This window comes from Corapipo altera, unplaced genomic scaffold (assembly GCF_003945725.1).
Source record: "Corapipo altera isolate COAL_440 unplaced genomic scaffold, ASM394572v1 45, whole genome shotgun sequence".
Taxonomy (NCBI): Eukaryota; Metazoa; Chordata; class Aves; order Passeriformes; family Pipridae; genus Corapipo; species Corapipo altera.
In genome coordinates, this window is record NW_020884877.1 from 23,569,420 (window position 1) to 23,589,184 (window position 19,765).

General features: G+C 41.9%; 1 protein-coding gene across 2 annotated transcripts in view; it reads right to left on the reverse strand.

Moving 5' to 3' along the window:
- SEMA5B (semaphorin 5B) overlaps positions 1-19,765 on the reverse strand; it is a 271,715-nt gene that overhangs the window by 39,186 nt on the left and 212,764 nt on the right. For both annotated transcript variants that reach the window (XM_027637198.1, XM_027637199.1), the window contains 2 exons: positions 18,791-18,998; positions 4,170-4,287 (listed from right to left, as the gene is read on the reverse strand). In XM_027637198.1, coding sequence (XP_027492999.1) covers positions 4,170-4,287; positions 18,791-18,998 — 326 coding nt within the window. The remainder of the gene's footprint in view (positions 1-4,169; positions 4,288-18,790; positions 18,999-19,765) is intronic.

A 19,765-nucleotide genomic window follows, 5' to 3' on the forward strand; every position in this document is an offset into this window, starting at 1 on the left:
AGTGGTCCGTCCCTGCGGTGTCACCCACGGGGTGGTGGGATGCTAAGCAGCTTTGGTAAAACTACTGGCAAACGCAACACTGGATTTGGCCTTGGTGTCACACACAATGAAGGGTGAAGGAAGGAAGAGGCTGGAGCCCTGGTCAACAGCCCTGGCCCCAAATCTGAGCCAGCTGCCTCTGACAAACCCCAGTGTGCATGCTTCACTCAGCTCTGTTGTCAGCAGGATCAGCCCCTTGGGCTGCCTCAGATCCTCCTGCTTTACAGACAAGTAAACCGAGCCATGGAGAGGCTGTGAGGCTGCTCAGGAGCCACACAGGGAGACAACTGCAACCACGGGAGTAGTGCTTTCCAACACTCACCCTCTGAAACATGCTGCTCTGTGCTTATTCTCTGAGTTTGGCACTATGTTAAACACTCAGAATGTACCTCTGTGGGCTGTCATCTTCCCCTCTCACCCATCTACAGCAGCATCAAAAACATGCAGCAGTGGCATGGAAGTAATTTAGATTTGATATTGCGCTCCTCAGGCTGCAGTTGGGGGGTTTCAGGCATCTACTGTAAGCCTTTGTTTGCAATAGATTATCATGTTGTTGTAAAAATTTGCCCTGGGCTGCAGGTTACAAGGCAAGATGCCCAGGGAGGAGAACACTGAGTTTTGTTGTTGTTGAATTTGCTGTTTTAAACACTGTTTAAAAATCAATACAGTTGGGTTGCTATAAGCTGGGGATGGGAAGTTGGTGGTGGGGGGTGGGAAACCAAAAGAACTACTTTGAGATACTTAATACTAGATTTTTATCTCCTTTTTCCTCCTGCCTTACAAAAGTCATAATCCAAATATTGGATCATTTCTATTCATTTTTGAGCTGGAAAGCCTTGTTGATTCCAGCAGGGAGTTCTGTTCAGAAATCAATGGTATGATATGGCCCGTGGCTTCAATTAAAAAAAAAAAAATAGCTGACAAATAGTTATTGGCTCATAAGTGATACTGGGAAACAACCCAAAAATTAAACACATAAGTAGCCATAACCAAAATGTTGAGATTTATAGACATGTCACATTCTGAGTACAGGAAGTTTTTATACTTAAGAAATTACGTATGGATTATTATTCCATCTTTAAATCCACAAAAATATCTTCAAAAGAGCAAACTTGGGAAGTGGGATGAAAAGCCACAGGCATTGATCTTTTTCAGGAATAGCTTTACAAGGCAAGTCCTTTGTAGCCAACAGAGTGCTATCAGACGGAGTGGACATCTTTAAAAACACATCTGATCAAATGCCCTTCTCTCATCTGACAATATTGCCAATTCTGGAATGCTTGTCTTTTATAAGCTGTCATACTCACACCAAAGGCCTCACCTTTTCCTTTCTTCCTTGTACAGTCTAAAGGCTCAAATGCATGATCTGAAAATTCACACTGGTCATTCCTAATCCCTGCTACCAGGATATTTTCCATGTTTATTCTGATATTACAGGTAAGACTAGAAGCGTTCCTTATTCTTTCATTTCATCTGTTCTTTATCTTAGCATTCAGATATCAACCACTTATAATTTTTCAAAGCTTTAATGACTTTGTCTGGAAGTTTCCACATTGGCTGTTTGATGAAGGCTGAAAATTTTTGCAAAGTTTCAGTCAAACTACTTCAACCATTTATAAAATCAAATCTAGGAGAAAAGAATGTCCACATTTTCCTTGAAGCAAACTAGTGTCCAGAGCAAGGAACTGAACTTTATGACTTTGTGCTACCTCTTTGCAATTCCCATGAAAAGTCATTCAAAACCGCCTGATACAACATGTGCACATAAATGGAAGAGCCATGCAATTTGTGGAATTTGTGTGCTATTTTTTTTTAATATTAAAATGGTTGACATTGCAACCTTAGTAATGACCTCAAGTAGATTCTGGGTGTTACCTGGTAATAACATATATTACCTATTGCCCAAGGTATTATATTAACACTACATGATTAATCCTCTATCTAAAGTCCCTTAATATTAAAGCTGGAGACAGGGAATCTGTGGCACAATGTAGTACTGTAAAAAGATGTTCAGACTAGCTCTGAACAAGCCTGTTTGCACAAGAGCAGCAGTCAAGTTGTGTTAGTGTTGTGATTGACTCACACAAATGCCTGGCCCATGTAGGATATAATTCAATAATTTACCAGTTCTGGCTTTAAAAGTTGCTGCATGCCAGTCTCTCAGCTGTGCCAGGACATCTGTTTGTGGGCTAGGCTGCAGAAGAACTCACTGACATTATCTGGGTTAGGAAAAGTTTATTTGGGAGGGGTGCTTTTTATCTACACCATTTCACAAGACTGTGATCTCACATACAGCTGTACCAGCACAGCTGAGCGCCTGGTGCTCAGCCCAGAAAAGTGGGGTGAGAAAAGCCAGGACTTCTTATGACAGTAACTCTTCCAACTAAATTCCCAGACAGGTCTTTTGCAGAAGTGAAATTCAGCACTGTATTCCCCTCCCTTTCCAGTGGTCACCTGCATATGCTGTCCTAGACCTTTGCCTCTGTTGACCGTGACCTTTATCCTGCACTGAATACAAGGAAATACTTGGATATTGCTGATGTAGGTGCTTAAATGAACCATCCCACTCCACATCACTGGTGAATTCATTCCAGTGAGAGGAAGAGGTGAACAAAAAAGAAAGCACTTGCGTGTGGATTTTAAACAGCTTGGCAGCCTGTCAGTCGAAAAGCACAAGGCTTATATATGTAACAGAATGAGAGCACCTACAAGGAAAATAATCTACAATGGAAATGCTAAAACAAATGTAAAACTAGCACCCCAGGAACAGCCAAAGCTCCTGAATATTCTGTGCTGGAATTTTTTGACCTTGAAACAATGATCTGGAGTAGCATGTTCCCTAGTGTGCACCACAGCAGACATGTTCAAACTAGAGGATTAACACCTCACACACCTATCAACAGACACAGGCGCTAAGCAGGACGAGATAACAGCATGGGCAATCAAGAAGCACTGCATCCCAGTTCAACACAGGAGGGTTATAAACACACAAGCCTCTGAATCCAGCAGTGAAAAACTTAAACCTGCCAAGCTGAGGATGGATTGAAGTAATGACTAATATTTCCTGGGAAAATATCTGAGAAGTAAGGAAGATAAGGGGAATAAACATCCCAGCACCTCCAGATAGAAATAGCATACTGAAGATATAACCCATCCAGTCCCCTCTCTCTATCTACCAGACTTAGCAGTATTAACATGCTAACTGACATTAGAAAATAATGATTAACATTAATGAGAATTTCTCCCTCACTCTCAATTTATTTAACAAGACTGGTTTTTCTCCCCAGCCACCTTGCAGGTACAGTTCAAGCAGTAGGAATTATATTTGGCTAAACAGCTTCTGGGGATCACAGCCAGGAACTGGATATTGTCATCAGAGGAGGGTGGGTGGCTGGGAAGTGAGCTGGAGAGCCAACTCAAACTGGCTCAAGCAGAGACGCTTTTTTTCCCTTCATGCATCTCATGGAGACCAGGGAAAGGAAAGAAGGCCATCTCTTTGCAATATCATGTAGATTTGGTCTTCGGTCTGCTGAAGTGAACCCAACACTGTCTTTCTAATACCCCCCTCCTCGTTACACTCCCCTCTTCCCTTAATTTCTCTAGCAGACACTGTATCCTTTTGTTCCCTCTTCAAAGCATCCATGCAATAATTTCTCTGCTGCTGCCTAGATGGCTCTTCCTCCAAGTACAACACTTTTTCACCAGTGTTCTCTACTGGGCCCAGCTCAGGGATCCGAGAGGAAAGTTAACTAAATTCTTGTTTTCTCAACCTGCAGGGAAGCCAAGGAGATTGGGCAGATAGTGGAGCAGCCCTGAAAAGGCTCGAGTTTCAGCTGGGGCTTACGTGGTTCTCAGCAGTAACCCAACAGCATGATCCATTCTTTTTCATTCAAGGCATGGGGGAACATGAGGAGGACTGAATGCTTGCTTTGGGATCCATCTTTTGGAGCAAACAAATACATTTGGGGTCTCTCTGTTCCAAACAGGAGGCTGTGCTGTGTGCCACTGCCTTCACGACAGTCAGTCCTCTTCAGGCTGCCACACACTCGCTTTCCCTCTCCCTTCTACACATACACACAGACACACACACATATCAGTATATATAAAATATTTCCACTCCTTCCACTTACTGGGCATTCAGTAATATTTTGAGTCCACAGGCTCATGTTGGAGCTGTCCTCAATGGTGGTGCATCGCTTCTGCTTGCTGTCCCAGCCGCAGTAAGGGTCTCTGGCTCCTAGGCATTCCCTGTATGTGCAAAGACAAAAGATTAAAGCCCTTTAAGACTGTCTAGCTCTAAAGACATGTATTCAAGTATAGTGCTTGTATATGACAGCTGTCAACCGCACCGAGGCTCAGCAGAAGAAACAATTTCTTCTAAGCAGAGATTTACCTGCTTGGAACGGGAGAACAGCTGAATAGAAAGGTGATAGGACACAAAGCAAATATCACTCATAGAAGTAGTAGATTAAAAATCAGTTCACTCCTTTCCAAGGCCTAGGGAAAGAAAATGACTTTACAAATTTTAGTCAAAGAACACTTGTCATTGAGATATCTTTGTGCCCCCATGTAATCATGCAGCAGGCCAAATCTCACACAAAGCAACCTCTGTGACTATGTTTTCTGACACTGTGTCCATCCAAAGGGGTTAGACAAGCAGAATTAGCCAATGGACCGGTAATAAAGGCTTTCTATTAGTCTTGGCCTTTGCCGGAACAATGGTTTCATTTATAATCCCAGCATCAAGATGTCAGTTTGGAAAAGTCACAGCAGAACATTATTTCTAAGCTTTTGGCTGCTTTGAACACTGCTGTATTCATTTTCCTCCTGAATCCATATTTACAGGCTAAGTGTGTGTTCCCAACATGTGAGCTGCTAAAGAAAAATAACTAGGGCTACTACTGGCACTAAACAGAGAAGGTCAGTCACAGAAGTAGTCTGTACTGACAAAATTCAGCTGTAATGGTTGTTCCCATGAGTTGCTTTCAAATTGTTAATTTTCATTGAGAAAACATAAAGGTACAAGCCACATCATGCATGTATTAGTGAAAGCCAAAGAAGAGAGGACTAAACCTAAAAAGATTCACAACGTTATTTTTAATTCAAATGATCCATTCTCTTCTATCACACAAAAGGCTGATTAGGATCTTTCAGAAAGTCCCAAATGACTTGAAAACTGCCAATTAGACAGCAGCAAGGGACCAAAGGGGAAAATTCAGTTCAAGAAGCTAAACAGGAGAGTAATAAAATGTATTCTGAGGGTAGGTATCAGCATGATAAATGAAACATCAAAAAAAAAACCCTCGAATGCAACAGGATGTGAACTGTTCCCTCCCAGAAATCTTTGAAATCCTATTAGCCTGTAATCAGCCGCAAATGAAAAAGCAAGTCCCTCACCACAGCTGAGAACACCCTATTAGTCTGTACTGACTCCACAGTGCTCTGCCCCAAAGCAAACCCCAGATTGTTTTGATGTCTGGTACCCATTGCTTTTCTATATATATTTTTATACACACACACACACACACACACACATAGACACACATGTATATATTTATATTTTAATTATGAGTTTCCAGTTTGCTCTGCTCCCACATTTCCTCTGCTAAAGATTTCACACACAGAGTTGTAAGGAACATAACATATTTTTCGTGCTTTAGGAAGGTAGTTATAATGACTGTCTCTACTATATTTTTCCTTCAACTGCTTCAGTATGCCCAGGGAAAAGGAAGAGATGATTTTACTCCAGCCTCAGGCAACAAAACATCAAATATTTGCCTAGAAAATGACTTGGGCTCCTCAGTCCAGGGACACAGAAGGGACATGCTTTGTTCATTATTCTGTTTAAAGAGCCCTGTCCTGCTGTTTTGGCACCACCCTCATCCATGAAGTGGGGCTGCTGCCACATCCAGAGCTGCCCTTGCTGTCCAGCAGCACCTCAGCAAGGGCAGCACTCAGTTCATTACGGAGCAGACACCTGGGCATCTGCCCACCTTCCTGACAGCTCAGCACTTCAGGAGGAAACTGGGCAGTTTCTGGAGAGAAGAATAAGAGAAGCAGTGAATGAGATAAAAAAACAAACACAAAAAGGAGGCCCTGCTTTTAGTTAGAGAGCCTTTTGGTCAGGTGTTCAAACCCTGACACCACATACACTATTGTTTCCAACTCCATGAAGCCATTTTGCTGGGCACCCAGCGAGCTGAGAGAGGTCATTGCAATTCATAACAGGGAAGGCTGTTGTAAGCATCACCCTATTATGATACACATTTTCTCTGAATTTAATTTATAGGAAAACATGTGCTGCATAAATTCAGGAAATAATCTCCATATGTTGTGTGCTGCAGCCCTCAGCCACTCCGTAGGCTGCAGCATATCCCAGTTAGGCACTGACCAGTTTGCTGGCACTATCATAATGTGTGTGGTGGAGCTAATGTGCCACTCTTGGCTGGGAGCAGCCAGCTACGGGTGCCTAACAGTGCACTCCTTGAATCACAGCTTGCGGTCCTCTGCTGCTGCCATGACCCCCAGCTGATGGGCCATCAGTAACCGAGCTGCAGAGCCGCCAGAAGGCCGGGATGATGGGCTCTGGGAAATGCCCGGCACAGTGCTTGTTGGCTGGGAGCTGCGGCCATCCCGCGCTGCGCCGGCCCTGCGCTCTCTGCATCCTGGGTGTAATGAATTCCTGCCCAGCTCGGGTTCTGCTGGGCTGCCAAAAAACGCACTCTGTAATTTAACAACCATCACAGCCCACGACTTCTCCTCATCTCATGGCAGGCCCTCAAAACCATTTGAAATCTAAAAACAAAATAGCTGTGCTGTCTGCCTCCCTTCAGGATTTGGAGCCCACTCATCTGCCTCAATTCTGGTGAGAAACCCATTATATCAGCTGACAGCGATACACTTAGGGGTGAAAAGGAATGTATTTACTTACACAAAATTTGCTCCATTTTTTCCTTTTTTTTAACAGGAAAAGCATTACAATGTACGTTATGCAAGAAAACAGCATTTCTGGCAAATACTTTCAGTGAACACTTCAAAAGCCACCCTAATTTATATCCTTACAATATCTTTAAAATATATATCCCTATCTACGTCATTAAAAGATAAAACTGCACCAGCAAACACATACCAAAATATATATGTATGCACACATGCATATCCAAATCAAAATGCTTCAGAAATACCTATCATTTGTAGTAGATCAGGCACCATGGTGTGGAAAATGTAAAGATATCACAGCATTTCCCTGTTCTTAGACACAAAATAAATTGAAATGTTTACATGTAGATACATTTTGTATTATGATACTGCTGAAAAGTCTCACACAGGCCACGGGACCTGCAGTCTCCCAGGGCAGTAGGTAAATACTGTGAAATGAGATAAAAAGGAATTTATGTGCGTGAGTGAAATTCTGATGTTTCAAAGGCAATGGACTTCTTCCACTGGCTCAGTGGGGCCAAATTTCATACCATACATACAGGGAACACCTCACTTAGGTTTCCTCAGTGGCAGGCTGGGAATGCCCCAAGGAACTAACAACATGCTCCCATCACAATTCACACAGGTAGAGGGAATCCATTATTCAAGATTACCTGAGCATAGCAGGTTAACACTGACTCTATTAATGCTAATGCTAGTTAATGAAATCCCACAGAGTGGGATGCTTGTAGAAGTAAGATGATGATGATGATGATAACACACGGTCTATGCCCCCAGTTTCCCTCTGGCCATCTACTAACCTTGGCACACTCAGTGAGGACTCGGAAGAATACCTCATGACACATATCTAAGAGGTTGAATTTATTATGACAAGGCATTACTATCAATAGTGATTCACTTTAATTCATTGCCTCGCAATAAATGTCTTATCTGAAACATAAAGGCCTACACTGAAAATGCTCAGTTGAAAAACAATTCCACTGGTGTCTTCTATTCAAGGTGTTTTTTTCTCAAGTTCCTTATTCTCACTTACCAAGGTCATTTGCATGAAAATAAGATCTTGCTCATAAGAGCTCACCTGCTGCCTGCTGTTTGGGAGCTGTAAGCCTCCCTGTTGTTGGCTGTTGCAATCATTTCTACAGCAGTCAGCTGGGATAACACAAAGGATTAAAATTATGCAAGAGGGGCCCTATCCACAGACCACTGAAGTCAATGGAAACTCTTACCTATGACTCAAAAGAGTTTTTATGTGGTCTTTGACACCTGGTGTGCTGAGCCTTCACTAATAGAATGTGCTGTAAAAAACCTTCTGTTTCCAAGATGCTGGTGCTGCCCAAGATCCCTTTTTTATAATGGCCTGAATGACATCTTCTTTCAGAATCTTCATTAAAGCTTAAACATCTTAGTTTAAAAGTTTTCATTCTCACTTTAATTTGCTCTAGTCTAGGTAACTTCATCTTTTGGTCATTTTTCCCTGAGAGTTAAAACTTTAGACTACATAATAAATGGATCATCAAGTCAATGGAACCAGACCCACGATATTAGGCTTCAACAGACCAAAGGAAAGAAAGAATTACTATAAGAATTACTATAGCTTATTCCCTTTCCTACTACCAGACAGAAGGCACATAAAAATGCCATTTTGTACCAAAAGCCACAAAACTCATTTGAAATATTCACAATGAAGGACTCTGCTCTTTTCATCTGCCAGGGTGTGCTTGCTCTCCTAATTTTCAGTTCCTCTCTTTTCATTTACTTCTTTCTCCCTCCTTTTTGAAGATTAAAAGCAAATAGGAATGGAATGACAGAACATGACTATGTGCAGAGGTAGGGCTCTAGACCCCAAGAAGAGAAGCACCTTCCCAAACTGTGTTCGCTCACAAAACCCTGCCACTAACCCAGGAGAGGGTTCTGTATTTTCACTGATGAGTTTGAAACCTGCAGCGAAGATTCTGTTTGTCAGGGAGTTACAATAACTGCCACTGTACCTAGTCCTTTAAATCCCCATGGACATTACCAGTCAGGCCATCAGAGGCACATCAGCTGGTGCAGTACAAACATTTATAAGCCTGATCCTAGACGGTACTGAGCAACACTCACCTGTGCTCAGCACATCAGAAGCATGGGCAGCACAGGAGCACACCTTGCTCTTTTGGGGAATAAGACCTCAGAATTCCACACTGGTTTGTTGCACTCTTGGACCAGTTACCTGTGAGGGAACAGCCCTTTGCAAGCAATAAGGGAGTTTTAGCTGTGTCTGTTAGTTGTAAGCATGAGGCAGCATTTGGCAGACAGGCATTTCCTGACAAGGTTAGCTTACTGTCCCACTGCTAGCAACCTGTGGAGGGGATGAACTAAACAAATAATCATATTAGCTTCCAGCCAACCGAATCATAATTACTGACAACCTCAATAGCCCGTGGAAGGAAGAGAAGACCTCTGTCTTCCCTAAAGCCAGATGGTATGAAAAGAGAAGAACAAGAATCAAAAGGATGTTTGTGGCTTAAGAAAATAAGATTAGAAAGGGGAAAAAAAGCACCAGACCTTCAAACAATCCCCCTAATTTTGATACCTTTAAAAATTCAAACTGCAGAAATGAGTTTGTGATCTGTTCAAATCCATTATCTTTCCCCCTAAGAAGAGAAGCCAAGTGGAACTGAGCTGCTTTAGTCAGATGCTGGTCAAGTAGCAGCTTCATTTCTCAGCTGGTGAATACAACATATTCCACGCCAGATGTTACTGCCCTTTCCTCAAGACGAGTAGCCACATACTTCATAAGGAATTCACATGGCTATTTGTGGAGCAGGGCACTGCTCAGGATGAGCATTCTACAGACAGCTCACAGGTACCACCACCATGAGGAGTACAGTTGACATTAATCTGGACAGACAAGGTTTGGTATTTTGGTATTTGATGTTGGATGCAGAGGCAGAGAAGCTGGAGTGTGTATGTGTAATTTATCACCCACACATGCTTAGCATCAGTGATTGCTGCTCTGCACATCATTTGTTTTGAATGCATAAATTAAAGCTATGGTGTAAAACAACCTCTAACACTGAAGTCCATTTATGAGTCAAACACATGTTACTTATTTGAAAGAAGCAGTGCACAGACAGAGGATTTTCATAGGCAGTTTCACCTAATTTTCTTTTCCACATCAGGGAGCTTGGCTTGCAAGTGTTCACCTTCTAGCCTACCATTTTCAATCGATTGAAGTTTATAGATTATGGCCTTGCACAATCTACACAACAAACTATTCCATTTCTTACTTTCTGACATCCTATTCCATCATCTTCTAGCAACAGTGACCTCTTTATTGGATAGGTATTTATTTTTATTTTTAAAGCAGTGAAATAGAACAACACTGCATTTATTCAAATATGAAGATTAATGCCATCTCTGATTAAATCTGGATTTATGTTTACATCAGTAGAGCAGATAAGTTAAAAAAAAAAGAGAGAGTAAGTGTTCCTTCACGAACACTATTAGAAACTCTTGTCGCTGTGCCAAACAAAACTGACCTCTAATAAAAACAAAAGTACAGAGGGTCTCTGACTACCAGTGACAGGATCAGTCATCCACAAGAAAACTCGGATACTATTAAAGTCCTAATGAAAGGAATAGCCAGAAGGAATTCCTGAATGTGGGACATGTTTGTCTGGGTTGTGAAGCACCACAATTTTAATAGCCTCAGCAGGCTTTTGACCCTTAAGAAAACATGCTCCTCAGGGCTGCCATATGGGAAGAGGCAGAGGGGACCAGACACCCTTTTGGAAAGGCAGCTTGGGCAAATCAGTGCACTCAGGTGTTACTCTCTGCCTCTGCCCTGTGTCAGTCAGTGTCTGGAGGCAGTTGTCAGATTAAAATGTGCTCTGCTCCTGTGTTCCTGTTCTGTGGTTGCAGATCTGAGACTTCTGTGTGAACATGGCAAACTCCTGTAATCTGGTGGTGTAGGTGGAGACGGGAAAAAGGGTGTTTTAGACAAGAGCAAATCCACTGCAAGGGGCACAGACAGGTACTTTATGTAGTCACTGCAAGATGCTGATGATTTAAGAACACAAGTTATGCTAAAATGGGAACTTAGGAAGGGAAAGAAAACCGCAAAGGCAGAAAACTCAGAAAGAAGTGTGAACGATGATAAAGAAACCTGAAAACAGCCTACAGTTGACACCAGGCTGCACAAAGTAATCCATATTCAAGTAGCTCCTTTGTGAAAGTTGGATTTTGTTAAATTCCAGGTAACTATTTTCTGCTCAACAAGATGCAGATTCAACTAGACAGAGCCTTTGTAGATTAATGTATGTTGGAAAAGGCAAATAAATATTAGACCACCTACTACACCGTGAGGATCTAACACATCTCCTGTCTAATACAGGGCTATTTTAACATTCTATAAGGGGCATAATGGTCCGTCAATGTATTCTCCACTGTTTTTTCACATGCAGTTATAAAAACACCATCAGACAAAGTCCATTCCCTTTTTAGAAAGAGATAACATCACTTAAGTAAATAGTTATTCTTGAAATCCAGCCCTACTCCTTTGCAAACTCAAGTGTTCCCACAGATCTATAATACTTGGGTATTTTGACACATAGAAGACACCAGACTGTTCAATATTATGTTTTTCTATAACCCATACATATTTTATGTATTTTTATGTACTTAAATTTTAAACTTAAACCAACAATAACAAATTTGCACTGGCTCGATATTCCCTCCTCCCCAAACAGGTAAAACAGCACATCTCCTGAAAAAAAGTTAATGATGCATCTGCAGCAATATGTTAATTGGACACATTTGTGTTTTACACTGCAAATGCTGCCTGGAAGCTTGAGACATGAAGCAAACCAGCCACAGCAGCAGTAAGACTGTAGACCCTTTCATCAGGAGCCATGTTACTGAATGTGACCATTGCCTAGAATACAAATCTTATGACATAATAGTAGCAAATGGCAAGAATTGACAGATGCAATGGATATCTGCCCTGGGGCTTGCTGGAAGCTTTAGTTATTAATCTTGTTTGTATAACAATAGCATCAATGTCATCCTAACATAGCATATTCCAAGAAAACTACCTGCTTTCCTGTCAGTCGCTACTGTGTTGAAACTAATTTCACACAGCCCACCTAGCAGGCATCAGATGGTAATGACTTTTAGACAGCACTGATCTGAGTTGGCCTAAAGCTAGACTGCTAGAGGTAAAAGGATCCATACACTGAACTGTTCCTAAGTCATGCTTAAAAAATACGGAGCAAACAAAAGCCCTTGGTGTGTTCAATGTACATCCTTCTGCCTAGGAAATCCAAAACCCCTCCAAACAAATTGGCAACCTAGTCATGATAGTAAGGAGACAAAAGGCAGTGAGCCCTGAAATTAGCTGATTTTGTTTGGTTTTTTCTGAAGTGACCTTCATCTGTTTCAGCAATTGTACAACTCTGGACTCTGGCTGCTAAGTTCCCCTTCTGTCAACTGCACTGTTACACCGTACCATTCACTCAGGGCCACTTACATAGAGCTAAAAGTGGGAGCCTGTAAGTGTACAGGCTGCTTAAAATGAATGTAAAGCATGCCTTTGGTTTGAGCATTTAGAAACAAGAAAAACTGTAAAAATTCATCTGGCTGGGAACAGAGCCTATTCTCACTCTTTCATCCTGTGTCCTCTCTCTTTTTCAGTGATGCATACACCAGAAATCTCAGCATAGGCTTATTCCTCAAACTCAGCCTCTTGCTGGTTTCCCTGCTGGCCCTGCACTGCATTTCTCTCCTCACTGTTATTTGTGATTCCTTCATACTTAAATGCCATCTACAAAGTATGCTATTTTCTTTCTTCCATGTCATTAAAGATAATGTCAAATAAGATGAAACTAAAAACCAATCTCTCTGGCATCTCACTGGAAACATGCCCCAGCTCACTACCTTGCCGCTTACCCTTGTTTGCTTTTTCATTTTCCCGAATTTCAGACACACACGACCACGTCCCTTTCTGAGACCATTCAAGTGAAGCACTTCAACTATTTTTCTGAAAGCCATTTTTCTTAGACCTGTAACATTCCTTCAAATCTTAAAGGTCCATATCCTGCAAATAGTGTGGATGCACTTAACTTTACATATATAAACAGCTACATTAAAGACAATTGGAGTAACTGCCTGCTACAGCAGATGCAAATGTGTTTTCAGGCTAGAGAAAATGGTATCATTTTGTACTTCTATTTAAAGAACACAGATCCATTTCATCTACCAAACTTCATTCTTTCCAAGAGCTTTAGTGATCATGGTTCTGTTTGATGTCTTCATTCTCTGTCAGTGGGAGTCTTGCTATTTTCTTAAATGCAACCAGAATGTCAAACCAGATGTTTAGTGATTTATTCTGATGTATTATTGGATACTGTGGATAACAAAACATTGGGCTGAGCACTCTCCTTTCTGCCTATATGAAGTCTTCCAAAGCTTTTCAGTATTATTGGTGATACAACAATTAGCTAATTCCCTTAATTGTGGAGAGGCCATATCAGCCACAGCAGATGGAAATTGATGCTTAAGCTTTATCACAACATTTTTGTAGTCTGTTACCTTTCCTTTTGCCTCTGTCTTTAAAAGGATATTCAATGTGCTGAATATTTTTTAAAAGTCTGAGGGAGAAGGTCTTAAAAAAAAAATCTTGGCCAGATTTTCAACAGCCTCAGTTCAGTAAAAGGTGCGGATTATCAAGGTCTTTGATGAACAATCTGGCCATCAAGGTCGCCTCAGCGATCTGCTGGATGCTGGGCTCCGCTGAACAACAGTGCCTCTGTTGTTCACTCCCCTACCTTTTTAACATTTTTATCTCTCATGCTTTTCACCCAACAATAGTTCCTTGTTTGTCCTTCAAAAAATTACCATCATTCTGATGAAGAAGTCAGGGGATTTCCAGCCCATATTCAATTCAATCCTTCCCCAAAACTGAGAAATTTTTAGATCTCTTCCTAGACTGTATTATTTCTCCAAATAAATTCCCCGGTAATTTTACTTCTGAAATATGGTAATCCTGTAATTCAGGTTTTACAATCCTAAATTCAAGTGCTTCATTCCTTTGTTACAGAGGATTTTGCACCATATAAGGACCAAAAAACAAAACAAACAAACAAACCCAAAAAACACACCACAAACCGAAAACCAAAAAAACCCCAACCAAACAACATTAACCTCCAAAGCAATCCTCCATGTGATATCTTATATCTTAGCCCCCCTAAAGCATAGTGTGGACTTGAGACTTGATACAAGGATTGTGCTTGAAGCTACAGTTGCACCTTGGAGAGACAAAGAGGGCAGAAAACTCTCTGCTTCTTTAGTGTGGCTGCTGACTCTTTTCTTTCAAAAACTCCCCAGAGCCATTTCAGGAGTTGCTCACCTATATGTACTTAGTTCTCTGATCACTGGCCCAGAGCTATTTAGAGGTGAGCTGTGTTTCTCACACAGATCTCAAGTCAGCAGATAGGAGTACTTGTCAGCTGAGTCATTTCTGCCAGCTTTGCATTAAGTACCATGGCTGGAGGGGATGTGTGGCAGAATTTAGGCCAAGTAGGAGGGCAATAACTCAGCATCACTCAACAGCAAACTCCCTGCCATCATGCCAAAAAAGCAGGCAAGAGTTCAAATAAGAGCATGTCATAGCTGCATGCAAGAGGTCCTGGCTCTCCCCACAGCCTCAGAAGCAGGAGGATCTACACTGGCATGAGGGTAACCTGAGGTGGCACTCACACAACCTGATGAGATGCCTGACAGAGAGAAGACAAGAAAGCCAAACTACTCACAGAACCACACTGTACATCCAAAATTGCAGCTTGCATCATGTTAACTGCAAATTTTATGCAGAAAAAATTATGGAGGGAGGAAGACGAAAGAATGAATATCAAGATAATGTGCATTAAAATAAACTGCCCGGACAGGAGAGCAGAAAAGGTGGATATTCAAGATACAGTCTGCTCTCATTACCAAACACATTTCTTTTCCTCATTTGAATGTGTAACCAAACAATGGCTACAAAATCACTCCAGGGCAGCCCCAGGGTTTCTGTCTGCTCAGAGGCCCATGATCCTGATGCTGCAAAGGGGCAACACAAAGAAATCATGAAGTGTTCCCTGCAACAATCAGCTTCATTTTCCTATCTGTCTGATTGCAATTGCTAAAAAATGAATAATTGCACCCCAGCCTTTGAAAAAATTAATAAACTACCCCACCTGAAAATAATGCAACAGATATCTGAGGATCCTCACCTCTCTGAAATTCAGATTCAGGATTTTGTTCAGGCACATTCCAGAGATATGGTGGAGTCCGTGATAAAGCAGCAATACCGGTTCCTCAAATACGCCTCCTCAAAGCTTAGGGGCAACTTGAGGTAAAAAATCCAAGCTCATTTGAAAACTGCTGGGAGGTTACAAAGATTTCAAAGCCATGCAAAATTCAGCATCAAGCACAGCCAAGCTACCACCCAGCAAAGCAACCTTCAAAACATGCTGCAATTTTGAAGGGCTTATAGGTTGTGTTTGCATTGGACATCTTTCTAAGAGTCTCCAGCAAGAGAGGGGAACATCAGCACTGAAGACCGCAGGAAAGACAGACACCAGGAAAACATATGCACAAGGCAAGGTCCCTGCAGCCAAGTCCTGCCTGTAAATCTGGGCAGCTGACATTACAGATGTCTAGTTGACGTTACAGATGTCTTCCTGTCCCTGTTGCTAAGAATGGCTGTTCTGAGAAGACAGATTGAGACAGGTCAGTGAGTACACACAAAATACTGCTCAGACACCTAGAAATATAGTGGGTCAACGAACTACATCAAGACATGGGGCTGAGTTACTGGTCACCATTTAAGAGATCAAATTGGTGCCATGTCAATAAACAAATAGTAAAGGAGATGGCAGAAATCCTTAGCCCTTTCCATCTCTTCCCTTTGCTGCTTTTTCTCTTCTGCCCCAATTCTGAGCCTTGGTACGAAGCCCCGAGGTTTCAAAGCAGCACAGCAGCAAGGATCGCTGGAGGGAATCAGTGGTGGGGTCAAATTTCTCTGAATACATGATTGCCTGTTCCAGGGAGGAGGGAGAAGGCAGGGTGAAGGCAAGAGCTCTGTAGCAGCAATCAAAAACCCACAGCAGCCCCCAGGGCGTAAAAGGCTAAAAAGTTTCCTGATACATAAGGCAGAGCCTAAAACAAACAATGTTGTGGTATTCCTGCCTGGCAGGCACAAATTCTCTCTGTCACCTCCAAGCTTCCAGAGCTCCCATCAAAACAATTACATTATAAAAAGTGCTGAAACCAGAGCTTTTCAAGGAGGCCTGTCACGAAGTCGCTGCACAAGGAAAAAGTAAGCAGGGAATGTCGCAGGGGTGGGAACCCTTCTTCCTGTGGTGGCTGCATATTGGCGTGTATTAAACACAGACACAACAATAAGCAATAAATCACAGCCCAGGAGAAGTGCCAGGTGGAATGCACTGGAGAAAATTAAAATATTCTTCTTGATACTGTTCAGTATTGAAAGAAATACAAAGGAGGTCAAGTTGACTTATCACCTACATGGCCAGGATGCTAAGGGGAGAAAGGGTTTCAACATTTGCAGAGAAAAATTTGCAGTTGAATAATTTCCTACCAAAAAAACCCCCACAAACAAACAAACAAAAAAACACCCCCCACAAACAAAACCAAACCTTAGCTTTAAATATAATAATATCACAAACATCCTTTCAAAAAAATAAATAAATAATGACCTTCCTTGGCTTTCCTATGTTTTCTTCTTTTTTCCTTCCTTTTTTCAAATGCACAGTCCCTCTTACAAGGGACCTATAGGGTGAAGGATCCTCTGCAATGCACACAAATACACTAGCTGGCCAGCACCCAAATTCAGCAAATTCTGACCTCCGACATCTCATCCCACTATACTGTTAGGAGACCCTATCTCGGGTACTTTGGTATTGCCTAGTGAATGGCTTGTATTGCCTAATGAACGGCTTATATTGCCTAAAAGTACCATGAAACTAGTCAGCAGAGGCAAAATTTGAGTCTCCGTGCCCTAAAGAACTGGGCTGCTTTCTTATTTCACTGAAAAGTGCCTCCAGAAAGTTTGTTTTGGAAAAAACTGGCATTGGTACACAAGCTTCCCAGTAATTTCAGCCAGGACTTAGTGCTATACGATGCATAAAACTGAGGCTGCTTTTGGTCACCAGCAGGCAAGAGAAGGTTTTTGTTTTGCTGAGATAAGCTTCTACAAGCAGGGGGCTGCTCTGCAGCCTCCAGGTTCTAAATATATTGCTCCTGCGAGGCACCCCCACCCGTCTGCTCTCCAGGCACTGCTTTTTCCCTGCTTGCTCCTTTTTAAGGCAATTCAGCAAACCTCCACCATTTGAGCTTTAACGGAAGTGTCATGCAAAGTATTCAGGCAGGCTGAAAATGGGACACCATCTATAAATTACCAGAAAGCTGAACTCAAGATTAGCAAAAGAAAGAAAAGGAAGAACTCATTTGTCTTGAAACTGGATCACATAAATGTATACACACATAAATATTCTCAAAGTGAAACTCTCCAGGACAGCCCAAAGAGGACAGCTGTTACGTTCTACCTTTTAAAATCTCTACTTTTAAGGGCTGAGGACAGGATGGCATTTTCCAGCTGTGGTTCTCTTTCTCTTACTAAACACTTTTGTGTCCATCTCTTTGTATCAGCAACTAAACCTTTACACATTAAACACTTCTGTGTCGAGCTTCAATAATGACCAAGTTATATTTTCTGAAAGGGATAATTAAGAGGCTCAGTGAAAACAGAAAGTGCTGTCATTTTTATATTTAGACATGCATGAATTTAGTACAAGCTGATTAACTCTACTTGTTGAAAATAAAATTATGGTGACATTTTCTATATCAGTTGTTTTGGCAAGAGAACAGGGACATCTTGCAGTAGGCCATGGAAGAGGGAATCCGTTTAGAGGTTGCTAACAAAATCCTTCCTCTAGTCTAGCACGGAGGACATCAGTTTCACACAAAACTCTCATCAAGGAAAGCAAGGCAAAAGCATGAGAGGAGAAGAACTATATTCAAGAGACGTAAACAAGCAGTTGCCTGCTGCAGACCACACTACATGCTCAGTGAGGTTATCTGAGCATCTGTCTCAATCAATTGGTATCAGACTCTTTCACCTGCTTAAATGGAGGGGTGCCATTTGGATGCAAAAACCTTCTCCTCACACTTCTGGGTGGAAAACTGCTCTGGAGCCAGGGCTGACAATTAAAAAAAGGCATTTTTCCTACTCCCTTTAAAAGGTACAATCAAGGCACAGAATCTCTCCAGGTGTAAGAGGTGTCACACATAGTTGAGATGAGCTATTGATTTCCAAAAGCAATAACAAGCTGCCACACAGCCCAGCCCTGCCTCATCATATGTTTGAGGTGATCACTCAGATAAGCAAGAAAAGGCTGGCTACAACCCAAATTCAGAAACCTTCAACCTTACTGCCAACAAGAACCACCAGTAAAACACATAGACTTAATAAAAGCAACACTGAAATATCGATTTTTTTTAAAAAAAGAAATAAATATTGTAAGCGCTTCCTCGGTAAACATACAATTAATTTCTAATGAGGACTAATTAATATTTACCAAAAAAAACACTGATTTTCCTCATTGCTCCTGTCATGAATGTATCTGTCAGGAGATACACTTCAGCAGTGTCTTTTGTCGCTTAGAGATGAAAAAAAAGCGTTCTGAACCGAATCAGACTGGAATATGTTTCCCTGGTGCTTTCCTTTTTAACCTGAAGCGGGATATATCAGAGCTGTAAATTTACTTACCCTTCTGTTCTGTACATGGAGCATCTCTCCAGAGGAATTTTTAGCACTCCATTATTTAAGCCCACAAAGAGCGATCTGTCGCTGTGCAAGATTTGGAGACTCTTGATTGCTTCCCGTTGTCCATCAGGGAGGATCTGCATTTCCTCTAAATAACAACTCCTTAGGCTCCTGTTAGTGGTAGAAAGGGCCTTCAAGATGGTGCCATACTCTAATAGAACAAGAAACAATGCACAAGTAAATCTTAGAGGCACTGACTTTATTTCATACCTGCCCAAAGAGTGAAATATTGATGTCATCTTTACAGAGCTGCTATAAACCTAGTTCTGGGTCACCTGCTGCCCATGGTAGAGAGTGGGAGCTACATCATTACAATACTCAGCAGAAACCACCTGAGAATGCATTTTAATGGGAACTCAGAAGGATGTGAACCATCTGGAGAGTGAGCACCTGGCAATATTTCCCAGTTGGAGCACTGAAGCAGAGGAGTCTGGTCCCATTACCTGTGAGTTACATAGCAAGGTGACCTAAGATTGCCGGGATCATTTCTGATGCCTTGAGTCTGTATTTCTATTGGTTTATGGAGCAGATCGGTGTGGTTCGATGCCATGACAAATGACAACAGATGCAGCAGCCCTGCTGGAAATCCCTGAGGCCTCTGTAATGACTGCATGGGTCACGGACCTAATTGATCCTCTTCTTGGCAGAAGCAATCCTGCCATCTTGACAAGGGAATGAGAACTGCATACACAGAAACATACATGTTTGTGTTCACAGTGCTCTTAACAAAGCAATTTAAAGATCTGCTAAACTGTGGGAGGTTAATGCTGGGGAAAAGGGGACAACCACAACATTTTTCATTAAAACCCCCAAGAGGTCTGTCAACCCTGATTGTTCCTGAAGTTTAATCTTTCTGTCCTGATAACTTCTGCATTGGTGCCAAGCCTTAGCAATTTTCAGTGGTGGGGTTGGCTGCCA